The sequence below is a fragment of the Spodoptera frugiperda genome, chromosome 2, assembly GCF_023101765.2.
Source record: "Spodoptera frugiperda isolate SF20-4 chromosome 2, AGI-APGP_CSIRO_Sfru_2.0, whole genome shotgun sequence".
Classification (NCBI taxonomy): Eukaryota; Metazoa; Arthropoda; class Insecta; order Lepidoptera; family Noctuidae; genus Spodoptera; species Spodoptera frugiperda.
The window spans coordinates 656,594-682,548 of record NC_064213.1 but is presented as its reverse complement, the minus strand read 5'-3'; the positions used below and the strand labels follow the sequence as shown (position 1 = coordinate 682,548).

The 25,955-nt window shown below is 34.8% G+C and overlaps 2 protein-coding genes across 2 annotated transcripts in view; one reads left to right on the top strand and one right to left on the bottom strand.

Moving 5' to 3' along the window:
• The window catches only part of LOC118269042 (uncharacterized), a 51,030-nt gene that overhangs the window by 18,174 nt on the left and 6,901 nt on the right, over window positions 1-25,955 (bottom strand). The gene's annotated exons all lie outside the window — the stretch shown is intronic.
• On the top strand, window positions 568-25,920 carry LOC118269280 (transforming growth factor beta-1-induced transcript 1 protein). Its single transcript, XM_035584309.2, has 6 exons — window positions 568-771; window positions 13,613-13,672; window positions 16,037-16,210; window positions 23,831-23,926; window positions 24,364-24,498; window positions 24,971-25,920. The coding sequence occupies exons 1-6, from the start codon at window positions 583-585 to the stop codon at window positions 25,043-25,045; spliced, it is 729 nt and encodes a 242-aa protein (XP_035440202.2). The 5' UTR covers window positions 568-582; the 3' UTR covers window positions 25,046-25,920.

Sequence of the window (25,955 nt, the reverse complement as noted above, 5' to 3'; positions counted from 1 at the left end):
AAATAAAAATAATAATTACATTTTTTTGTCAGATCTTCTGGTTTTTTGGCGCAGACCAAAGCAGACTGGAGGATCAAAGCTATCCTTATTCAATATTATACATACCAAACTTGTTTTGTAGTTCTATAGTGGTAGTCTAGCAGACTTCTAAAGGTTCCTTAAGAGTTTTATAAAGTACAGTATATTTCTTCTGTGCAAGAAAAAAATCAGTTTTTTAGGTCAAATTAATATTTAGGATTTTTTTAAAGAAGTTTCGCCATAGGCCTATCCTTACTTAAACTCGTATAGACAAACGGAGACATTGAATAGACAGGAAGATTTTTTTCTAGTTCCTATTAATATTATCTAACTGGGCTTGTCATTACACCTATTAGCATTGTCCTTTGTAATCCGATAGTAAAAATTCCGATGAACTTCCGATATCATCATTACAATAAAGGCGCTTGCTTTTCTTTCGCATGCGTTGTATGCAACATAAAATTAATGTCCAACCTTGCAAACAAACAAAAAAGACGCCATTCATATCTTTGATGACCATAACGAACACATAAGCACCATACAATAAGTTCCATAAACAACTAAATGATCCAATTTCTCCAACAATATCGGCATACATCGCAAATCCTAGCGTGCAGCGCGGTGTCCGAATGCAAGCATTACGTCATTCGCGATAACAGGCCAGTATTCCTGCCGCGACGCGCCTCCACTGGGCTTCAGTCCTCGGCGAGACCTCGTCCGTACCACACGTACCGTGCCACACGCGCCAACATGGTGAGTGTTTATAAACTTTCTTCGTTACGTTTCTTACTTGTATTATATCAGAAAATAATAACACCAGACAATTGTTTCACACTTTCGTGATTGTTTTAGGGTTTTCTATCATGGTTTTGGGCTATGTGCTTAAAATCTTAGTTAATTTTGTGAAATTTTTATAGCGAGTGTTTTATAAGTTTGTCGCACAAAATAGCCGCTTCGAAAGTGACGTTTTACGATTTTATTCTGGACAGATTATTTTTAATGGTTATGTGAATTGTTTATTTTTGAAAACCCGAATTCGTTTGAATTAAATACCGGCCAAAACACTAAAAATACAATGTTGACAATAATTTTCCACAAAACTAAATAAATAGAACAGTGTCGAAGATGTTTTGAAAACAAATAAAAATAAAATGTCACTACATTTGCTTGCAACTAGCATATCTGGAACTAATCAGTGTGTACCGAAAGAGCTCGCACTCGTATAAATTGAGAGGAATGTGCATCTAATCAAAGGGAAGCTATCGACATCTGTTTCGCTACTTCGCTGCGATGATACATGTAATGGTGGATAATTAATTCACCAACGAATACACATCTACTGCTTCCACTCGCGTTATTGGCGGCAAAATTACTAATATTTAGTGGAACAGAGAAGATGGTACACATTTGAAATCAGATGGCGATGAAAATGACAAACTTATAAACGTCAGTTTCCTTACATGTTTATTTAACATCAGTGACAATAAAATGTATCTTTTTGAAGGTAAATTATTCACAATAGGGAAATTAGTTTACAAGTTATATAGGAAAAATAATTACTTCAAGTTCCAGTTTAACGGGTCCATAGGCAAAATTACTGCGAATAGATTAATAAAGTAAAAGTGATCGATAAGACGAATATTGCGTCACATCACCTGCATAATTATATTCAGTAAATTCATGACGAAACGTGAAAAGCTAGATCTCTATAACAGTGAAGGCCGAAACGATAAAGTTTAGAAGCACAACAATAATGAACATCAAAATAGGTATTTATAAATACCGACTGTTTACGAGACCGGCTCGAAATCCTTCCAAATTATTTGCAAATGTCTAGCATCAGCTTTTACTACAGTTGCGTCATGTAATACTAGTTGTAATGAATTTTCATGATCAGCTATGTATACATGACCGAATTTACTATCCTTACTTCTAAAGCTTCGTAGAATATTCCACCATTATTTCCAGAGTTGTCTTTAAACAAAAACACAAACAACAGATTCATGATATTAGTAGATGCCATAATCCATTTGGGAATTGGGACAAAACTGTAGGTTGACAATTTTGACGGACATTTCAGTGTGTTATAAACTTTTTTAATAATGGAGACAGCAGCAGCTGTTGTTGTTAGAATTCTAAGAAAGTTGTCGTGTTGTGGAAAAATTACAGGAAAATTTGTGCTTTATTAAATGCGTGACGTTTTGAAAAGTAGTTCAGTGTTTATGCTCATTAGTAGTGGCAATAACTAATGTTTTAAAATTGTTTATCTTTAGTCGGACTTTTGTGAATATTATGTGCATTATACCAACCATCCGTTTTCGTACGTCTCTCAAATTATCAAGGTCATCAATAAAAGTTCTACTACTTTACTCACACACATTTTTTAGAATTAAAGGTTAACTTTTTTATAACATTATTAGGTATTTTCACAGTCTCTTATTTATTTAATAAAACATGTTATGTAATGCAATGCAATGACCTTCATAATTAAAAATAGTTAATAGTTATATCATCAATATTAATAATTTATTTGTTCGAAAATAGACAAGGAAAATCAATTTACACGCCACTGGTCATACACGCGTGATTCAACAGTTATTTTAGTGAGATAAACTCGGTTCTGAGTATTTGTACTGTTTCAGTCAAACCAAAACAAACCGTTCACCTGTTTGTATAAGAATAATTGGACTTGTGATGATGATACACATCATTAGGAGATGAATGACATGAATGGACTCTTTAATTCAATAAAACAGCCCAAATAATCGAACATTCAACGCTAATCCAAAGATAAATGCTTCTAAACTGGCTTTAAAATAATAAAATGTTGTAATTGACCGATATAAACTTAAACCAGACGTACGATATAGCATTCTGCAGAACATAACTTTGAAGTAAACGATCGCGTGAATCAGAAATCGATAAAACAAAGTCCATTGTTTACGAGAGGTATGTAAGTATGGCGTCCCACAAGGAACGGTCCTGGGTCGCGCGTCAAACGGCCTCACGTTCGTGACCTTCAACAGGTCGTCGGGACGTCTGGCACCGAGGACAGGCCTATCTCTTTTGCAAGTAAAACTAAGGGTTTATATAAAGATGAGATTGCAATGATAATACGTGTAACTGAATTTAGAACAATACCGATTTTATTAAGTCTTAGACTGCCAATAGAAAACTGTTGGAGGCAAATAATCCTCTAACGTCGATCACCGGTGACCACCACGGCGTTCAATGTGTTAAGGATACATAAAGTCAAAGTCTAAATTAATCATTTCAAATAGACCAAGAAGGCACTTTTGAACGTCAAAGCTGAAACCATAAGTAATGTAGTCCATAAGTGAATAAGTCATTTAAAAGAATACGATTAAGTGTTTTAACAATTTAAAGATGATGACTTTGAAACGTATACCTAGAGTATCATGGACATTACCAGTAGTATAATTAAAAACTACTTCAGCGAATATACAGCTACAGTATACTTGTAGAAAACTATTACTTTCCACGTATTAGTCACAGCAGTTATAATAATTATGTTACGTCTATATCCACCGGCGTCCCACTCGGGTTCGTTTCACATTCGCTTCATGAATTTATTAGTATTGCGACATTTCTCCTGCCGTTTGGGATTATACTGTACACATTATCTAATAGAAAATGATCATACTATTTACAAGTACTGGTTTACTTGGTAGTTGTAAATTAGAACAAACTTTTGGAACTTCTTGCAGTGACATTGAGATAATTATTTTTGTTTAGAAAAAAAGTGCATGAACTTTTCGAGAATTGATGGAAGAAAGATTTTTGATTTGATTCCAAATTGCTGTACTGATTCTCTGCACGGCTGGGCAACTGGATGCCGCGGAACGTGTAGCGGGTTCGAACTCTGGAGCAACTCTTTGTGTGATCCACAATTGTAGTTTCGGGTCCATGTATCGTGTGTATGTGAATTTGTATCTTTGTAAACACACCCACGATTCAGGAGAAATCCTAGTATGAGGCAACTCTTTAAAGGAGTTAAAGGATAAAGCTGATGAGCTGACCCAGCAAAGGAATTTGAACCTTATTGTCATCAACGATTCTTAATCCAATTAACATAATCACGTAAATATCTGAGACAAGTTCAGTGCACAGGAGAAATAACCCGTTACCTATGACATCATCGATTCTGTATCGGTTGTCAAGGTCATCTTAATACGAAGGTCATATGGATGCAAAGCGCAGTGTTTGTGTTTCAATGTAACGCTCACGACATCTTCCTGGACAAACTATGGAATGAAAACTGTAAACATTTATAAACATTGCAACACGTGAGTTGGTTTATTTAATATTCATGTTTCGTTGGGTGCAGATTGACAGTTATACCTAGTTAGTGGAAGGGTTAGGGAAATGGTAGTGATGGATCTTAGCAATCATGTGCTCATACAACTGGGGCTACGTTTTCAATATGTGAAATTTATAGAAATATTAAAAGAATTTTCGCCAGGTATGTAACTCTAGTGATAGTTTTTAAAATTATTAGCATTGTATCTGTAATTAGTTTTTATTTTTTTGCTATAATAGCACGATAATTGCCGCTTCGAGCAGCACTTAGCGGATAATTTTCCTGCAACGGTATTCTATCGACAGTTAAAAACTTTACTAGCATTAAAACTACTCTCAACTCTACTAATAAATGATTTCTTTACACATCCATCATACAATGTATTTTCACTATCTACCAAAATAATATCCACCTGCAATCAACCTGTGTGACCTTTCGAAAATATCTGTTCGAACAATCTTGTCGGTCGTTGTCCGAAGACTGTGAGGTTTACAAATATTACGATATTCGTGACAAATGGCTGCGTATGCGCACGAGTGCCAACTTTGGGAGTGATGTAGTGTTTACAGTAGGAGATAAGATGGTGTAACTTTGTAATTTGTGGGGTTTGGGAGAAATGGGTCAATTTCTGTCGTATTTATAGATATTTTACTGCATTTGAGGGAAGGTATAATATAATGAAATGAAACCTCACGACATTAATTATAAGTACGTCATGTTGCTCAGCATTTTGGGCAAAAAAAAAATAGTTATGGTCATACTAACAAGAAATCTTTTTTTCCTTTACACGCGACAGCAAGTCTCTCATAACAAGTCTAACCTTGCAAAAAATAAAACATAATATTATATTTTTATAACGACTAGTATGTAATAGAAACTTGACCATTTTTTTATTGTTGCTCAGTGACTTTTATAAATAATTTCGATGAAGATAATTGATGTTAGTGATAAATCTGAAATGACTCAGTGGTAAACAAAAAACTTGAACAATTTTTCTTGGTCGGAAGGAATTTCCGGGGCCTTGTTATTCATGATGAGTTAACATTCGGTCATGATGGCTATTTACATATAGCAAGTATGTCGTAAGATAAAAAAAGTAAAACGTGACAAATATCTAATCTAAAACCAGTGAATAACAAGAGGTATTGAAAAAAGCACTACGACTTTGTATATGTCTTCATGTATTTTACTACCTACATGACATATGTTTGCAATAAATGGATTGAATTGAAAAAAAGAAATCGAATTGTATATTTCTATAATGACTTGATTAAACATTTTGATAGTCAAAGATTTATAAATTACCTTGTTTTGCAGCTTATTAGAAGCAAAACAAGTAAAAATGTATTGTATGACGAATGGAGTGTTCTTGGAACGAGCACCTGTTCTTGATGGGCAGACTGACAAACTACTATTTCTTTGTTGACCTTTCAGCACGAGCATGGTTGACTTTGACTGGCTATTCATACAAGAAATGTTAAATTTCCAATTCTAAAGCTCGAATCAGACACTGCAAGGGATGTCACATCAAACTTGTTACTTAGTTATTTTTACCAAGACATAACAGTCAGTCAAAAGCCGTTCGTGGGCCGCAATCCATAGTGAAAACGTGGATTTTATTCGTCCCAATAATTCCATGATAAATATTCAGGTGTTGGCGGGATTGCCAACACCACGGCGTGACTAAGTGTTGTACAAATCCGCGGCCGACGGTGATGCGTATCTATTATTGTTACAATTGTGTTCGTTGGTGTCGTGTGTAGCGGGCTTTATTCTGGAATAGATTTGCTTACAATTCAGAGTCGAGTAATCACGCTGACATTAATACTGTTACACATTTTTGGAAAACTTATTGAACGCAGATAGAAAGTTTCTAGTTCCTTATGTAATGTGGTAAACGTTTTCAGAAATTCATACTTACTTATCAAACTCGTATTTAAATGGATTATGTAATTGCATGATGCATTAGATGATTTTCTCCCTCAAAAAAGGTCGAATAAATGGAAATATAGTATTTATTGTTTACAGAAGATTTGCTCTAATATAACTATTAATTTAGCGTTAAACACAGTTCGTCAAAACATCTGTAGATCTAGAAAACCATATAAAATGTGACAGAAGTAACTAAACACCTATATCACAATCGATATTTATTTTGGCAAATTATCTCAAGAACATAAATCTATTTAAAATATCTAAATTAAAACTATCAAACCCAAAACGACAAGAGTGCAGGAGTGAAATAAATCATTCTCATTTAACAATTAATTAACTAAAGTGAGCTTTGGCAGTAAGCCGGGAATTCTTTGAAACGGAATAATTCCGTGCGAAAATAAAATTCGCAAGTTTAATATAAAATGTAGACAGAAATACAAGTCTAGTACATAACATACAGAGATCATTACAAACCTCAAGTATTTTTGTAGAAATGTATGTAAAAAAACTGCTATTCTACTAACATTTTGTCTATTTTTTAGTTTCCAGTTTAAAATTAGCAACAGTTTTATTTCATTTCGAAAAAGATTGACATAATAACGGACTATAAATACGGCACACGTGTCGCCGCTAGTGATGGGACAGACGCTGTTACATTGTTATTGTTATAATTTAAATTATATTATTTTTTATGCTAAATATTGTCTTGGTATGGTATCTTGGTAAATAAGTGATTATGTAATTTTAATCCTTTAGACAATAATACACCGTTTCCGACATAACTTTTGATTTGAGTATAATACGTGGGAATATCCTCGTAAAAACCGATTCTCAGTAATTTTACAAGGTATTTGAACTTCTGAGAGGACAATGATGCCATGGGGAAAACTGAGTACAAATATAACAATAGATATAATTAATATGACATAGTCAACACATAATTAATAGTTCAGAAGGCTTATTGTAATTAAAAACCGCCCACATGTCAAATTAGTCATAAAAACTATTGAGTTAATGATCTCTTGTTTCTATAATCGATTTGATGGCACGCGACTTAAATGGTGGGATGGAGTTACCAGCTCTAGAGTTCAAGGACAAATGGATGTGTCATAAAATAAATTATGTTACGTATACATTGCTTAAGTAAATAAACTGATTTGTGAGTAGCAGTAATGTTAGATAGTAATTTGGATCTTCACATTATTACGTGAAATTCATTATATCAAGTGGGTGTTTTATATTTGGAGCTACAAACTGCTTAGAGAGTTTACCGGGCTCCAGCTCGAAAAGTACGATGATGAACGGGATGGTTTTTAGTCAGTATAAAGTCTGTCACTCCTTTCGGCTCGCCCAAGGCGGGAGAAGTCGTTGTATGATTTCCCCTCTCAAAAATAAGTGGGTGTTTTATAAAATTTGTATACAGGTTGTTTGGTCTTGTGCCCCTACCTACGCCTTTTACATACAATATTGTTTTATGGCAGTAAGCACTGTTGCTTATTATTATACTTGTGTATAAATAACCACATTTGTTTCAAGCCATAAAAATATTTTCCAATCAAGGAGACCTTCATGTAACAGTTGGAATATTCCAACAATTTTGTTCATCGGCTTTTAAAATAACTTTTTCCCTTGTATGGATCATCCTATTACAAATGATTCACTATTGCTAATTCTGTTTGGACATGTACCGGCAATTTGCATAAATAAGCAGTTTGTTTGAATACTTATGTGTGAAGCTCGTCTTCTTGTTTGTTAAAGAATAAATATTTGTATAACATATCTAATGCAGTATTATTTAATGTAGTGGTAACTGACTGGACATTAAGTACACTACTTAATTAAATCTATATAAATTGGTTGTACGTGATTATTAATACAATTTAAAAATATTCATTTCCATGAATACGGTAAAACCCGATAACGATAATCTTCATGAAGGAAAATGATTAATAAATCAAAATTATAATATATTAATTGCATTATACATAAACCATTTTCCATGTATTATTTAAAATGGCGGTATCAATATTCATAACTCAGTTTTAAAATGAGTCGAAAATAAATCCTATTATTTGTTTTTATTGGGGCAAGCCCGCTACAACTCCCGTAAACCAGGATCTACAGTATAAACAACCATGAAAACACCGGAACATTGAAGTCCGGCGCGTCCCAGGGACATGAATGACTGTCTTGAATCCCGCAACGAAATAAATCAGAAGATATTATTAGAGGAGAAGAAAAAGAAAAGTCCTATTGTTATAATATAACACGTTACGTTATAACGCACGCACAATACGCACGGCACATCACTACCGCGAGGTCGGATTGGAGTATACAATGCATCCCACGCGCGAACTATTTCAGAATTCAGATTAAAGAGTGGCATGCATGCACGGGGATGCAGAAGGTCAGGATATATGAGTATGATGGACTGATTGCAATTCTGTTATGTTATGACATTACGATTATTGCAAGTTCATTTGAGAATTATTGATACATCAAAGGTAACAGTGCTATAATTTGTGAACGCGGTACAAAACAAGATTTCTGTCGATTAAAAAAAGTAGAAAATTAAATTTAGAGTTGCTAAGGAAGGTTCAATGATACTTATAGGTATCATACATTATTATTAGATGGTGTTCAGGAGTTACGGATATTATTTGACTTAAAAAAAATGGAAGCGGTAAAGAAAATTGAAGGTGGTTTCCTTTCTTTAAAGTTACGAAATTAATAGGTACCTAACTGTACACTATTGGGTTTTCGCATGACTAACAATTTCTAAATAAATACAGTATTTTTAGTTGGAGTTTCCATTTATAGTACGGTTAATAATAAATAATTAACCGCTAATGCTTCTTATGGGTATAACCTATATATATTCAGGAAAATAACAATTGGAAATTATGTGAAATTAAAATAAATATTATTATCATTAGGTATTTTGAAACTTTTCCTGCCTATAATTACATATATGAAAATAAATTTGTCAGTTATATTAATTTAGTGTGAGCTAATGATTCATAAATTGTGTGTAATACGTAATATTTCACCTTTCTTCGGTTCAGTGAATAAATTCTGTAAGATTTAGGGTTGTAGCCAGGCGTGAGTAGGCGTGGCGGTCACTATGAGAATATAAAAATATATATATACGTCTGAATAAAACTGCTACGAGATTTATATTTTGATTCTCAAATGATTTTGGAAGAGAATGCATTGAGGTTATGTAATGTTGGAGCTCTTTTGTTTTGTATGAACTTATTCAATGTAAAAGTGTAGTAGATTTAATAATTTGACTGCACGGGTGACGCGGTGGCTGGGTAACTGGCTGCCGTGCAACGGGCTGCGGATTCACCAAGGAGTAACTCTTTATGTGATCCACTAATTGTTGCTTCGGGTCTGGATGTCTTGTGTATGTTAAATTGTATTTTTTGTGGAATATAGAATATTTTTCTCAAATAGGAAAATGTACCGATCTTTTTGTTTTAGTCCGTCAGTTAGGTAATGAAAAAATATTATTTTTTATTTATTTTTTGTTTTGTCATATTATAATATCACAATACTTAAATAAAACCAATCAACGTTTAGGAATGGGAGCAAATACGTTATATCTACGTATAAAACATACCTAGAAAGGACTTGCGCTATTTCAAATCAATAGATATCTTCGAAAGTATTTGTTTTCCGTAAGAAAATAAAAATTACATGTGTAATGCTATAAAATATCTACAATACGGACATTGAAAAAAAATTAGTCATATACCCTATTATGGTAATATTGTGGTATATGATGTAATAATAGGAAACTGAAAAACAATGGAAATTATTAACATTGCTACTGGGGTGGGTTGCGGTGTGGCTGACGACAATATAGACCACACAAGGTGATAGTGATAAGTCTTTTTCCTTATTAGAATACAGTAAGGTTCATATTTCAGTAGGTACCTACTTAAAATACATTATTTCAATGATTCATATTTATATTTAACAGTACTTTATTTATAGTTTAAATACTAAAATGACAAACATTAGTTACACCTTGTCGACGTGCGTAAATCAGTTTAATAGATCATCGTCACAGTATGAACAAATACAGCTAACACAGTGTTAACAGGCTGTCTAATCAACGTGTCGGTGTAATGATAATGATGTGTTTATCTAATACGAATATTACTTAACCATGTTTTCATAAGTAATCGCCGTACTCAGTACTTTTAATTGTTCCTTAACCCAGTCCTTGGCAATTGTTTTCAGAACAAAATCGTTACCAAGGAATAGTTTAAGGAACGATTACATGTCTGTGATTGCGGCAGTAAAACCTTTTTTTAACTTACTCAAACTATGCTTAGGATTATCACGGTTGAGAATAATGATATGGTTGAACAAAGTAAAAGATATTTTTATGACCATTCAGTAGGATTCGTGCACTATAAGTCTATTGCCATAAACTGGGTATAACTCCATGCTAGTATTAAAGTTTTCCATGTTGAAGTATTTGATTTACTAATACGGTTATATTAAGGCGGTTTATAGCTGTTTGTGGCGTAATTTCACACTCAATTTACTAACGTTATTAATTAATTTGTCGAACAGTATACATTATAATAAGTTATTTAAGATGTCACTGATTAACAAAAACAATTATTACTTGTCTACCAACTCGTAATTATTGAAATGATCTCATCTCATACCGTCCCTTCGTCTTATGATAAAGCGTACAGTAATATTAATAAATTGGAATAAGAAAACTAAACAAGGCACCAAACTTCAGAAATAAATTGCAAAGAATATGAATCTGAAATAAATTATTATACCAAACTATATGAATTTTATTGTAACATGACACATTGACACACTGGCGTGTGTCGCGGAATGCTGCTCATGAATATAAGCCTCTAGCATGGCTTGAAACTAGTCGAGTTCCTCGTCAAAACACTACGTGAGTAAGCCGATAACATAATAATTAAACTATATGAAAAACAAATATGGTAACAGCTTTGCATGATCTAGGAATCTAGAGGCAGAGGGACCTATAAACCTTAACACAAATACAACACTACATAAATAAAGACATCTACAAAAACCATCCTTAATTAACCCATTGTATGCATCACTCACACTACTCTACTTACTCCAAAAATCAAAACCCAATACGTATCGGTTTCCTTTCATTCCAAATGGAGGAGTAATTGAAACGTGTCCTTACTCCTCAATAGTGGCCCTCCGGACGCAAATAGATGGCCATCAGGGAAGGGAACAAAAGAAATTGTGGGACGTATATAGACGTCCTAAATACCGCGATACTGTGAAACGCCTTGGCCTTGTGCGCCCTACATCGGTACTGGAATGATGTGCGGTGTAAGCGAAGAGATGTTGGCGGATTAGAATAAAAAGCAGAATGAAATTGATGAAGAAGGAACAAAGAGTTTATATTGGATCAAAGTTAGTGATTTCGGAAAGGTTAAGGAAAGTGAGAAACAATTGTTTGGTTTACTATAAAGACGACGAGATAGTTATTTCAACCAAATCCAGCGAAAACTGCAATCGTTTTAAAGCAGAAGATGATAACTATATTACATAAAAATCATGTTTACCTATCAACACCAGCAAAAAACCTTACAACATACCAAGGCACCATAAACCAATACAAGATTCACCCGCTATCAGTTTTAAACTTACACAACCTAATCGTATTGTTCCTTGTCCCAAACTGGCCAGTGACATACTGGCGTGACATTGTATCTGGAGTTTATACTGACAGTCTGGCAGTCTGGCATGCCTGGCAGACATTTGTTTTGACTGAGTGACTGAGCCACTCTAGCATTGTTCTCTCACTGACTATTAGCATCTGATCTAGATATAGAACTCTAGTATTATAATTTACAGGTGCGTAGGATGACAGCTGTCCTTAGGTATGATTATATGTGAAGACATTGTTTTATAATTATGCTACATTGTATGTTGAATTTGTGCAGTCAAAATTATAAAACATGAAAGGTTAATGAAGATTTATTATAACAAGTATATACTTGTTATAATACTTGTCATACTACCGTTATAGGCCGCTTGTTGCAAATATACACAATTAAAAACTTCTACAGATAAAATTCCAACTATTATTTTCTAACAATAACAATTGATGCCAATAGAGAAACACCATCAAAACAACTTCAATCAAGTCACCGTCCATTGACAATGACCATGAATTGCTCTGAGAGTCGGAGCTTTAAGAATTCCAAACACGGTATTGTTCGCGTTCATTACATAACTGGCTTTAACTGTGACAAATATGACTAATAAGTATGTGACGTGACACAAGTAGACTCGCCCACTTCTTCCCGTAACTTGTTTGTACCTCTGGTGATATAGGCAATTTGATGACACCGCGAAAAATTATCGAAATTGCCCTTAAATGGAGCCGGCCAATAAAGATAAATTAGCCCTCAGTTATCTGGCTACCAATCGTTGAGCAAAAAGGATTTTCGTGTACTTTTATTGCTGTTGATTAAATAAATTTGTTGTTAGTATCTGTAAGATAACTGACAAACAAAATGATTACTTACTATTAATATTACACAACAACATTTTAAAGGATGAAATAATAAAGCTTTTAATTATCACAAGAGAAGTAATTTAATTTCACAAGCCACAGAATTCGCAATAACAATTTGACATCGGCAAAAATAATGACAAACATAAAAATAAATTCCTAAAATAAACATGAACGCACCACAACGGAGAATAAAAAAAGTAAATATCTATTCTTATTTTAAAAATCATTGTTATTCTTTCTCCGTGTTCATTAGAATAAAGTTTTGTGTTGCCAGTTGCATTATTATCTCATTTCATTCTATATTTAAATCGGAGATTTAAAAATCACAACGGATACGTCGTCGCTTTGCATCGAGGGACGTGTAATGGCGTCGATGCCCAAATAGGGACAATTCGAGCTGGGACGACTCGACGACTGTATTTTTTTATTCAATGGATTATAGTGTGATGTCATAACTTAAAATTAATCAAACGGTATCCTAGTTATCTGTTTTTATCGGTTCGAACGTTCAAGGCGATTGCTAGGCGGTATATTTGTGTTGTTATGATACAAACACGTAGGTTATGTATGGACACGTATATTTTAAATAAGCGCTAGGTCTAGCAATTCCAGTCATGAGAATATTAATGACTGGAATTACGATGTTTACTTCGAATAATTTTCCTTAATGGAAAAATTGTCTGCATTGGTGTGATTTACCTGTTCCTCAGCTCAAGTGCCAGGGAGCAGTTTATTATAACTTCAACATATCTAGCAAAAACTAACGATAGCATTTTGTTTTGTTACAGTCGACCAAAGTAGAATCCCCTGCTGTCTGCAACAGCTGCAACTCAGTGATCAATGGAAGGGTGAGTATTGCAACAATTTTTATATCAACACTATTTCAGCCATTGCTCGGTTCCTATTGACCATAGCCTGATGTTTTATAGCCTTTAGCTTTCCTCAATAAATGAACTACACAACACAAATACAATTATACAATTCGAACCAGTAATTCTGGAGATTACCGATAAACAAACTCTTCAGCTACATACATTATACAAAATGAAGTATAAAAAGAGTACAATAATTCATAATTGTAGCAGCAATATAAGCTTAAACTAAACACCCACTAGGTACTTAAAGAACACTAAAAGAACAAAGTGACCTAGGTACAGATTGTAACTATGAGTACATTAAAGACGTTGTGCACTCGGCACTGATGCTTCCAGAAATCTCTACTACTTAACCTCATGACGATATGCGTATAATGATTGTGTATCAGTCAGTATCTGCAGATACGGCTCGATAGTGTTACGTGGTTTAAGCCAAATTATTGCAGACAATTTTTTTAGGAACTGATAAAAATTTGTGGCAATGCCTTACCTAGAACTTTGTGTGGTATCAACGGACGATAAGGGATACGATTGAGTAATTTCACTTTTAAATGAAACTTTAGAGATTAGAATCAAAATTGTGGAAGTAATTAGAGAAATGAAAGATTTTATAGATAACATAGAAGCAAACGTTGAATCTACAAGAACAGAGTCTATAAACAATAATGAAGTAATTACAAATGTAGATAGTACTTTAAACATTTTAAGAGAATATGAGCTTGACAGAGTGAATAGTAAAAGTAAACATAGTGAACAATAGATAGAAGAACGTGTTTGTAGGGAGATTGAGGTCAGAGCGGTCAAGGCGGGCGGGATGCCTCCTCCATACGGTAATTAGTTGGCAGACACAACATTTGTGAACCTGATGATAGATGGAGTTGATGAGGAAAATACCGGAGTCGTCATGTCTAAACTTAAAATTATGACCAAAGAGAAACTTTAAAAGAAATTCGAAATTAGCACCATCAAGTCGATAAATGAGAAAGAGAACATCCAGTCTTATTTTATAAAGAACTAATTTCAATGAACGGTTATAATAATAATAAAAAAATAGAGGAATAAACAAGATCCACAAAAATAATGACATCATTCCATCAATATAGCTAACTGAAATAAATTATACAAAAAGATAAGACAACAATTTACATCAGATATCAAACTTGAAGCGAAAGTGTGGAATTGTAAAAAATCTCAAAGTTATGGACATCGATAAAAATACACGAACCACGTGGTCACAGCTGGAGCTAAAATAGACAAGTATTACGTAACGAAGGTAAACAAAACGCGTTGTACTTGCGAATATTTAGAAATAGATAGGAATAGCACGTGTTTTCACATTTCAATGGAGAATTATATGTATATGTTCAATAGGTTATTTAGTTAATCGTGTAACGCTAGTGTTATTCCAGTTGGTATTTAACGACTTCCGATCGATACGAGTTGTTAGCTTTGAAATTAACAAGAAATAACTCGAAATTCTTAGAAAATGCTTACGTAGACTATTGTAATGGAGATAAGGAAAACTATCACAAGTATAAAATGATTTTTTTATGGTCTAAGTCGATAAACGAGCAGACGGATCACCTGACGGCAAGCATTGCCGCCGCCCGGGCACCAGAGGCGTTGAAAGTACGTTGCCGGCCTTTTGGAGGTTAGGAATTTAAGGGTTTTTGGGCAATTGGGCCCTAGTTAGAAGGGAAAAACAAGCTATGAGTATGCAGGATAATTACGTATGAGTAACGAACGCCGATAGAAAACCAAATTCATATCCTATGATCCCAATATTACTGGTTAAAGACAATAATAAAAGGTGCCTACTAATTTATAACATAGCACCTTGAATATTGTAAAGAAAGTCATTCAGAATCCACTGAAGCGAGCAACAAATACCAGTTGTATGAGAATCTCAGCAAACAGTGAGCTATGAGGAAGCTGCGGTTAACCCGAGGATCTTATGTCATGAGACCACAACGTTAAACTTTACAAAGTTAATAGGCATTAACGTTTATATGGGTATTTAAGCTGTAAAATGTTCTTAATATACTACGAATTTTATTTTATTAGTGTGTAAATAGAATACGATGTAATATTTATTGGAAAACATTAAAAAACTATTAGTAGGTATAGAATATCATTTGCATAATACAAATACAAGTACCTAAGTCCTACGTAGGTTTTTTAATAAAAACCTCATTTAGCCGGATGGTCAGTCTAGTGATAACATTAATCAGGAGATACCACATAAGTACAGTAACAATTATTGCCAAGATAAAAGATTAGGAAGCCGACCGTGAAAACAACACGACCAATATTAAAAGTCCTTTATTCGTCCTGCAGATAGTAACAGCGCTGAACAAGAAGTGGCACCCTGAACACTTCACCTGCAACACATGCCGCAAGCCCATCGATGGTGCCAAGTTCCACCAGCACGATGGTGGAGTCCACTGCGTGCCATGCTTCGCCGCCCACCATAGTCCCAGGTGCCATGGGTGCGGCGAGCCCATCACTGACGTAAGTACCTCCTTACTACATTTCGTTGTTAGCAAAATTTACCACAACATGATCCTCTCTGTTAAGATTTCTCTTAAGATATTGTATGACATCATTAGTACAATTAGTTTAGGTAGATTCAAAAGGCAATTACACATGCTATATCTGTTTATAATCGTTATTAATCTTAATTAATTTCGAATTAAAACTGATAACATCAGCAAACGCACTCAAAGGCACATAAAAATGACAGCACAGTCAATTTTCCATTGAGATATCCAGACAAAACGACCTTTACAAGTCCTAGCAAACAATTCCATGGAGAACAATTAAGATCAACATGATTACATCATGGCTCACCACTTCACACGTCTCTTGCATAATAAAACCAATCAATTAATCTAGGAACAGCAATACAGCTTTATCTAGAAGGCAACGACCGTATAAAATAAGTTAAGACATCTGAGTTCCCAGTGGGAGATGAGTGGCAGGCGTGACGTCATGGTGGCCATATCGAGGTGGTTAGTAAGTCAGGAGGCTCGCCCACGACCAGCTAATATAGAAATGGGCGAAGTAATCCACTTTGAAGCTGTTAAAATATGAAAAGTGAGGCTAATGACTCAATTTGTATGGGTTTGTTCTGCCGCTGTATGAATACAAGCAGGTGAATCACGAGTGTCTTTTGGTGTGAATTATTCACGATCATCGTATCGCCATATTGGGTGTGCAGACTCCTCTACATGTCTGCCATGGCTTTTGGCACGTGGGCTTGCGTAATTATAGGCTTTGTTACAATTTAGTACTTCGATGAAACATAATGTTTTTTTTTTGCGTTTAGCATCGAACGTCACAGTTAATTTTATAATGTCAAGGACAAGTTGCACTTCATAAGCTGTAGATAAGATTGTTTTTTTGGAAATATTATGCAGCATATCTACTTAATAACCGATTTTGAATACATTTCACTGCAATCGATAGATAAATATTCAAAATACCTAGATATGATACACATGAGTAGGTAAACTACAAATATTATTATTTTTTCTTATCAAATACCCATGTCAATGTAAATAAGTCCATAGATAGTCCAAGGCCGGGGATTAGTTCTAAGTATTTTATAACAGATCGGAGTGGTGACTCATTCCATGATGTTTACAACTACGGTTATCAACACAGTTTGGTGTTGCGTAAGGTATAATTGATTTTTTATAGTTTTGTTATATTTTGCGTATCATGTTATAAAAGTCGTGAAGGGGAAACCAATTAGTTTGCACTGAAGCTTAGTCTAAAGTAGCTAGCTATTTATGATCAGTTTATATGAGAATGAAGACAGCCTATTGATTCGAAGATGTAAGAACGTATACAGTAGAATAAATCTTCCGATAGCCTTTTGGAGGTTAGGAATTTAAGGGTTGTTGGGCAATCGGGCATTGGGCCTCCAGTAACTTCACTTACTCAACCCAATGGGATGGCAGACCGACGCGACCTGTGAAGCCATGGTAAGACTCGGTTTAACCGGCCCAGGCATGTGTTCTTTTTGCCGAAGCATGGCTCTCCCACACCAAAGATTAATCGTAGTTAGTCATTGTAGTTACTTTGTCCCAAAAACTAATTTATTCAGGGAAAACCGCTACCGATGTTAACAAAGTATATTAGATTTAAGTTGACTTGTGGTTTCTATCATTTTCCAATAACTTTTTTTACTCTCGCTGACTTCATTCACCTTTAGTTGTGATTCTGAGAAAACTGTTTATTGAAGTGATTATTCATAATTACGTGTGTGTTAATGTTTGTCATATCTTAATGTATGGGGAAGCTGCTTGCATCAACATTATTAATTAATTTGAATAAATTATTCAGAATAATATTTGTAATTGAGATGTTTGTACTTTAGAAGTTGACATCTCTAACAGGTGCACTAAGAAATTAAATACCTAATGTAGATTATATTTTCCATTTTCAAAAAATATAAAGAGTTGCTCCATGCGGGAAACCAACCCGCTACACGTTGCGTGCCGGCCTAAGGTTGCCCAGCAACCGCACCAACCGTGCAGTCGTATAAATAATCATTTTGACTTAATGATAAATGATTTATAGGAGAATGTTTCAATACAGGAGAGTAGTTTAAAGACTTTTTTCTCTCGATTTGCTTTGATGCCTTAAGAACGAAAAGCAAATATATTGACACAATAGAATGATTTATAGGAGAATGTTTCAATACAGGAGAGTAGTTTAAAGACTTTTTTCTCTCGATTTGCTTTGATGCCTTAAGAACGAAAAGCAAATACATACATATATTGACATAATATAGTAATTATGGTGTTGATAAAAAATGGAACATAAATGTTAACATATTGCCAATTTTGGCTGACACTATTCTAATGTCAACTCAGGTGAATGACATCTGTAAGACTGACGACAGCGAAGTTAAGACGCGCAGTGACCTTGGTCGCGCGGGCATCGTAAGTGCAGCGGCTTGCACTAGGTCACGTCCACACATACACGCTACACGTGACCGCGATACGTTGTAGCGAACGCCGTTTCAAAGTCTGTCCGTACTATCCAATTGTAAAGCTTCTTGGTTCCAAGAATATTTATCAAAGGTGTCGGTCTTCCTCATAGTGGATAGACTTGGTTTTCCTTAGTCTAAACAGTATAACTGTAGGTTTTTATGGATCATTGAACTTTTGGTGAGAAATTATGAAAAACTAATTATCCTTGTATCAGGTATTACAAAAATATCTATGTTTCAATAAACGTGACTTTCGCCTTATATATTCCCAATTAGATTCTAGGTGGCTTTTTTAAATACTGAAACTTGCAACTTTATGTACAATGGTGAGCTTAATGCTATAGGCATTCTGATTCACAAATTAAAATCATCCGATAACTTCACCCGCCTTGGGCGACGCGAGAGGGAGTGTCAAACTCTTACTGACTAAAAACCACCCCGTCCATACTCCTGATTTTCGAGCCAGAGACCATTTTTGTTTAAATTTTGGGTTAGACGTAATAATGAAAGAGTATACCGTTCATGATACATGGAGCTGCAGAGAACCTGGCGGGTTGCCGAGGCTCCGGCTCGAAGAGCAGGAGTAGGAACGGGGTGGTTTTTATTCAGTAAGAGTCCTTCTTACCTCACTAAAGGAGGAAAGTAATTGGATGATATTCCTCTCTCAAAAAAACCCCTAATAATAACAGAAGACCCATAGATATGTACTTTACTAGAACATACGATCAAGTTCATTACTCAATACTCTAAGTACATAATGTAATGTCCTCTCAAGTATAAAGTAATTACTTATAAAGCCACACACACCTAGTTTACTTTGCAAATTAGATAATAGAGGGCTATCATCACTAACAAGTGGGGAGTGATGCAATCGACTTGTACTTTGCACACAAATTAATTGGTTTTAATGCAACGAGAACTCACTTGATTGGTTCACGGTTTATTTATTGAGCTTTTAATTAATTAAAGTGTATGTCATAATAATGTATAATATAACATCATGTTTTGTATTACACCGAAGGGTAGGCAGAATTGCGCTTAAGAAATGTAGACCCTAATTTTCAACATAAACACAATAAGACAGTCTCAATGACACTGTCTCATGTAAGAAGGGCTTTATTGTCACACAGCGAGTAAAATTACAATTCCGTGCTATTACATTTTTTTTTCAACGTCTCGCCTTTTATCCCTGAGAGGTTAGGCAGAGGTGCACATTACATGCAATGCCATTGTTCAATGTACACCCACTTTTCACCATTTGTATTATAAGTCCCATGTAACAGGGGGCAAGCCTATTGCCATATACTGGACACCTTTTCAGACTTCGTGCTACCACTTACAAATTTTCGTAAAACCGAAATAAACTCTAGTAATACTTTGCGCGACGCGGAAATTGAAAACCCACTTGCTCGGCATTTGCACTTACAAGCACTTGTCTAACGAAACGGTTTATGAATCAGAATATGATAATATGTATTGTAAGTAGGACAATGGTGCAAGGAGTAGGGGTGAATAGTTCAACAGATATCCTAATACTCGTTGAATGACATCATTATATTGTAGTATAGGTATCTACTCGTACTACATTACTACGCAAAGTGAAATATTAATATGTATGCAGTTATTTGGTGTGCAGCTTTCAATAATTGCGGCTACAATTTTTAAAAGTTCCCTTCGGATTCTCTTTTATCAGATCTGAATCTATGAATAAGGATATAATCTTCAGTTGATCATAAATAAATGTAATAAACATTAAAAAACCACCTGAATTGAATAATTTGCTTATTTTTGAGATTTTACTTTGATTTCGGAAGTACGCCATATATTTATTAGATTTTTTGGGGATCATATGTCACGTTGTTATAGGACGTGGGGTAATTTTGGCTTTTAGTTTGATGGTAGAGGACATCTGGTAACTGCACTGATACTATATCGGGTTTTGGTGACTTCCTGCATTTTGACGGTTGCATAGATAACTGCAATCACAAAGCTTCCGAATAGCAACAAATCGCGATGCAAAAATTAACTCAACATTAACGTTTCAAATGCTCTATGTATTCGTATATCCAGACATTTTGGTACACTCAGCATTATGTAGTCTATTTAGAAGTTTTAAAAATATACTTGTTCCAAAGCTAAGTTAAGTAACTCAGTAGGTTACTACAGACATTTTTTCGAAACATTAATTATGATAGATCACCATTATAACGATAAGAGAGAAAAACTTAAGTCTCATTGGACTTCATAAGGTTTTTATTAGTGCACGATTCCACGTGCGATCATAAAATCACGTGTGATAATAATTTGCATAGTTCTATCGTAAGTTACGCTACTGACCTTTAAAAAGGACGACATCGTGTACCCATTTAGGGTACCTAGTGTTTCTTAACCCGTAATCGGTTGTGAGTATACTACGTCTTACGAATGGTACATTTTGGTAATGTTATCCTAACAGAGAAGTGCTACAGCCAGATGACTATGGCACGGCGCCAATAGGAAGGCTAGTCTAACCTTTTGGAAGGACTCTTGTCATTTATATTCTGTGTACTCTTGTCATTGGTTGATGATGTGACGCTTCCTGGGACTACGGTGTATCTATATTATTATTATTAATGGAAATATGATTGGTTGGTATTCTTGCATGTACTAGGTAGTTCTTTGTACTAGTAGTAGTAGCTATACTGACTAAAGAAATAATCCGAGTCTTCTATCTAGTTGCCTTAATACTAATTTCCAGTTTGCCTATGTTAATTTCTGATCAACAGTACTGGATATCTTTTTTATTCATATATAAGATGACCCATATAAAATATTAGCTTCATCCAAATCAGCTCATACACTCTCTGTATATCAAAATTCATCAAAATCCGTTCAGTAGTTTCAGCGTGATTGACGGACAAACATGCAAACAAATAAATTTTCACATTTATAATTATAATATTAGTGTGATTTGTCATCCTCAATAATGGTATCACGTAATACCACTGCCTAAAATAATGATTACTGCGAAATTCTCATTAAGTGCGTAGTTCTACATAAGTATATCTTTATATTAGTGACGCGAAGATAAAGGTTGTATGATTCACAGTGGCCAGGGTGTTCCGCGAAGCCTTACATGGAGTGGTCTGAGTAGCGAAAGTATTTTATTTGTCATCTTACGTCTACCACCCACTGTGGTCTTCTAAGGAGTATGAGGAACGACTGAGTAGTAAGATGAATGAGCCAGCTTTAGATATAATTTGGCAAGGTTTTGGATCAATATTTTACATGCTATAAGAAACTAGTATTGTTCAATAAAGAACGTGAAGCATAGAAAAAGTGTGCAAACATAGAAGTATTACTACTATTTGTATAAAAATTGGTAGGCCAAAGTATGGAAGACAAGTCTATGAATACAACTACTCAGTGCTGTACCACAGGCTGTACTGCCTGTACAGCACTGAGTAGTTTCAGTAAAGACATTATTTTTTATGGAAAGACTGATCACCTGATGGTAAGCAATTGCTGACGTCCATGGACACTCAAAATACCAGAGGCATTACAAATGCGATGCCGCTCCTTTGGAGGTTAGGAATTTAAGGGTTGTTGAGGAATCAGGGATTAGGAAGAGGGCTATAATTGGGCCTCCGAATATTCCGAAACAAAACGCTTTAAACAAAATAAAAGATTGTTAATTTAAATAAAACGATGACACAAATACTAAGTACATACGGTAGTAATTCCCCGTACAAACAAATTAGTATTGAAAGATAATGAGCGGTTTCAATGGAAACAATCTGATACAAATTATCGACGCATCACGATCAGTAACGAACCAGTCACTTCCGTAGGTCACTGCGCCACGTAATTACTTGTACAAAAACATAACCCGCCTTCTGAACAAGTCGGTAAAAACTGATAGCTTTTAAATGTTACGTGGGTCACTGTTTTTTGCTCGATCGAGGAGTGTTTATTAATTATGATTAAAGATGATTTTAAATTGGTACGATGATTTATAGAGGGAGATTTATAAAAGAGCTAGGTTATTAATAGCCAATATTATATGATTTATAATTTGATGTACCTACAAGTCTTGTGGTATGGATAGATAGATAGATAGATTAATCTTTATTGTACACCATTATTAAAAAGAATACAAAAAAAGAAACAAAAATAAAGATATGGGCATAAAGGCAGACTTACAACTGACAGCAATTTCTTCCTGCCATTCCTAGGTGGGATGTGTACTCCGACATGAATAAATACATAACTAAATACAATGTATAGTTGGATTTTTCTGCATTTCTAGTAAGTAACTGTTTAGTAATGAGCGCGCTATTACAATAACAGTACCTAATGATATAATTGACGATGAGTAGCATATATTTTTAGTAAATACAAGTACACCGTTGTTTCAACCGGAACAACAGATGCTATAGGTTTTGTTTTCTTACATTTAACAAAGATTGCTTGCAAATACATATATAAAGTTATTTTAAACAAAACATCTTTGCATCTTCCGCCAATGCAACATCTGGGCCGATCTCATCCTAACCTCTTAATCTGACAAACCGGTCGGCATGGTGGCTCGGCTCAAAACAATGGCACATCGCCTAATGTCCGCCATGGCGGTGACATCACCATGGGAAGCCACACACCATGATACTACTACATACTATATGTATAGCGACTTTGTTTTTATCTCAAATTGCTTATTAAACTGTCATAATCTATTTATGGTGACATTTGATGAAGTTACTTTTTTGTGGATGCCTGTGCTGATTTGAGGATGTGGAATAACATTATATTATCTCTAGCACGTATAAATTAATCCAGAACAAAATCTACTATAGAAGAAATTATGAACTAAATTATGCACATAAATTGGTTAGTAGTTCCTTAGTTGGCAACAGGGGTGGCAGTGCGGTTTGCTTATTGCCTGCAACGCAAATGAGATTAGCTAAATGAACTTTAAGAAGTCTAACGCGACTAACTAGTCCCTTCGCGCACTATAGTTAAAGTAGGTCATGTTAGTTCGCTCGAAGAGATCCGATAAAAGATTGAAGAATATTGAAATGACCACCTCTACCACAGTCTATCGTTAACATTAGTATGTACCTACTAAATTACAATATGTTTTGTCATTTCAGCGCGTGATCCAAGCTCTGGGAGTGTCATGGCACGCTCACCACTTCGTCTGCGGAGGATGCAAGAAGGAGCTCGGTGGTGGCGGTTTCATGGAACAGGTGATTAACTTATAAATTCATATAACTACTCATAAGGAACGTTTATGAAACTCACCAAAAATAGCAAAAACTAGATACTGCGGGTTACCACTAAACTATACAGCCCCTACGATAGTTATGATACAAAACAATAAAAAACAGGACAGCAACGAAATTAAACAAGAGATTTGTGTAACCAACATCAGCTAATAGCGAGCCCTTTAGCCTTTGGCGCTAAAGCACGTTCGGCGCTCTGATTGGTTGGTTTATTCGAGCCGGCCAATCAGAGCGAATGCACCCTCGTTTTGATTACTTTAAACGTAAATTAAACTCATACTAAGGGTACAGATAGCAGTCATGAACACAGAATATAAACCCTTATTCCAATTCAATTAAGACTCCATATCAAATGCGACATTTAAGGCCTTCCAATAACAATGATTGTTTCTACCTTCCAGGCTGGCCGACCATACTGCTCAGCCTGCTACGCTGACAAGTTCGCAGCCCGCTGCAACGGCTGCGGCAGCCCCATCACCGACAAGGCCATCATTGCGCTGGACGCCAAGTGGCACCGCGACTGCTTCACTTGCATGGTAAATATTTATAGCTCTTTTTTTTTAAAGGGCTAAATTAAAAGTACCTTTAACCGACGAGCATGCATGAAAAGACTGATGACTGTTGATGAAGCGAAAGAGGTGAGTAAGAATCGTAGCAATTGGCGTTCCATTGTCTCTGCCTACCCCATGGGAGACAGGCGTGAGGTTATGTATGTATGATTTTATGAAGAGTAAAATAAACCGAGGGGGAAACAAATGGGAGAAAGTCTTGTAATAATGTAATAGAGATCTGATTAGTTAAAACTGCTCTGTTTTGGTAAGAACCAAATAAAAAGATCTTTCAGAAGTCGTCAGAAGTCCTACGAAGCTTTTGGCAGCTTAAAGAAAAGTACAGGTCAACTTTCGCCAAGGGAAACGTGGAGAGAAAAATCTTATGAGTTCACAATAAGAAAACTTTAAAATAGTTTAGTCAGAACATAATTAACACAATTTATTTCATCTATTCCAGAAATGCAGAAATCCAGTGACCGACGCCACTTTCTCTGTCATGGACAACAAACCACTTTGCGGCAAATGCGCCTAAACGCACACATTGACATCAAACGCACACACACAATTATATTCACACACCCATCGAGTAGCCAGGAGTATGGTACCGACTACCGTAGCTTATCGATACGTTTGCTTCTCAAAGATTGAAAGATTTACAAAGGGAATATTCTTGATTAGTAATTGATTTGAAATATTGTCAAGAGTCAATCATTGTCAGTAAATTGTCATAAATCAAGTAGAATGATGTATTTCATCTGTATAATTTATTCTCGGAATATCTTGGCATGTTTATTATTCCTTAATCCATTTTAAGAGCAATGTTTCAACAAACTTACGATCTTTGAGAGCAAACATTAGAATGCTAAAATAAATATAATAATAAATTAGTTTTACGATGTTACAAAGATTACAAAACGATACAGCAGTTATATGACAGTATTTTTAAGTAATTACATTTTGTTTCTTAAAGATTATATTAAGGAATGTATGTTGAAGTCATGCTGAACAACTTTTACGACGTAAAGTGTTGTTGTAGCATTTTCCGATGTTGAGTCACCGCGGCCATATTGTAACAAGTAGTGCCATCTAGTGGCATACACTTAAACAAGTAATGGTCGCTAGTTTTACACGTTATTTGCGCTATGACTGCACATACTATGCTACTTTAAATATAAGTTTTAAACGTTAATTTAAACTTTGAAAATTGTTGTAAATAATCGTAATTAAATTATGAAAAAGTCACTGTGATGCTTTTGGGCTTTCGATTGTATTTATTCAATTTATTCATTACCTACTTATTATAATATTTACACAATTTAACTAAAATGTTAAAATGAGCTAGATTATATTTTATACGCTTTTCCAAAATGGTTATTTTTTCCAATAAATTATTTTGTTTTTGACAACTATTCGTATTTTATTCCCACCTCTATCAATTAGTA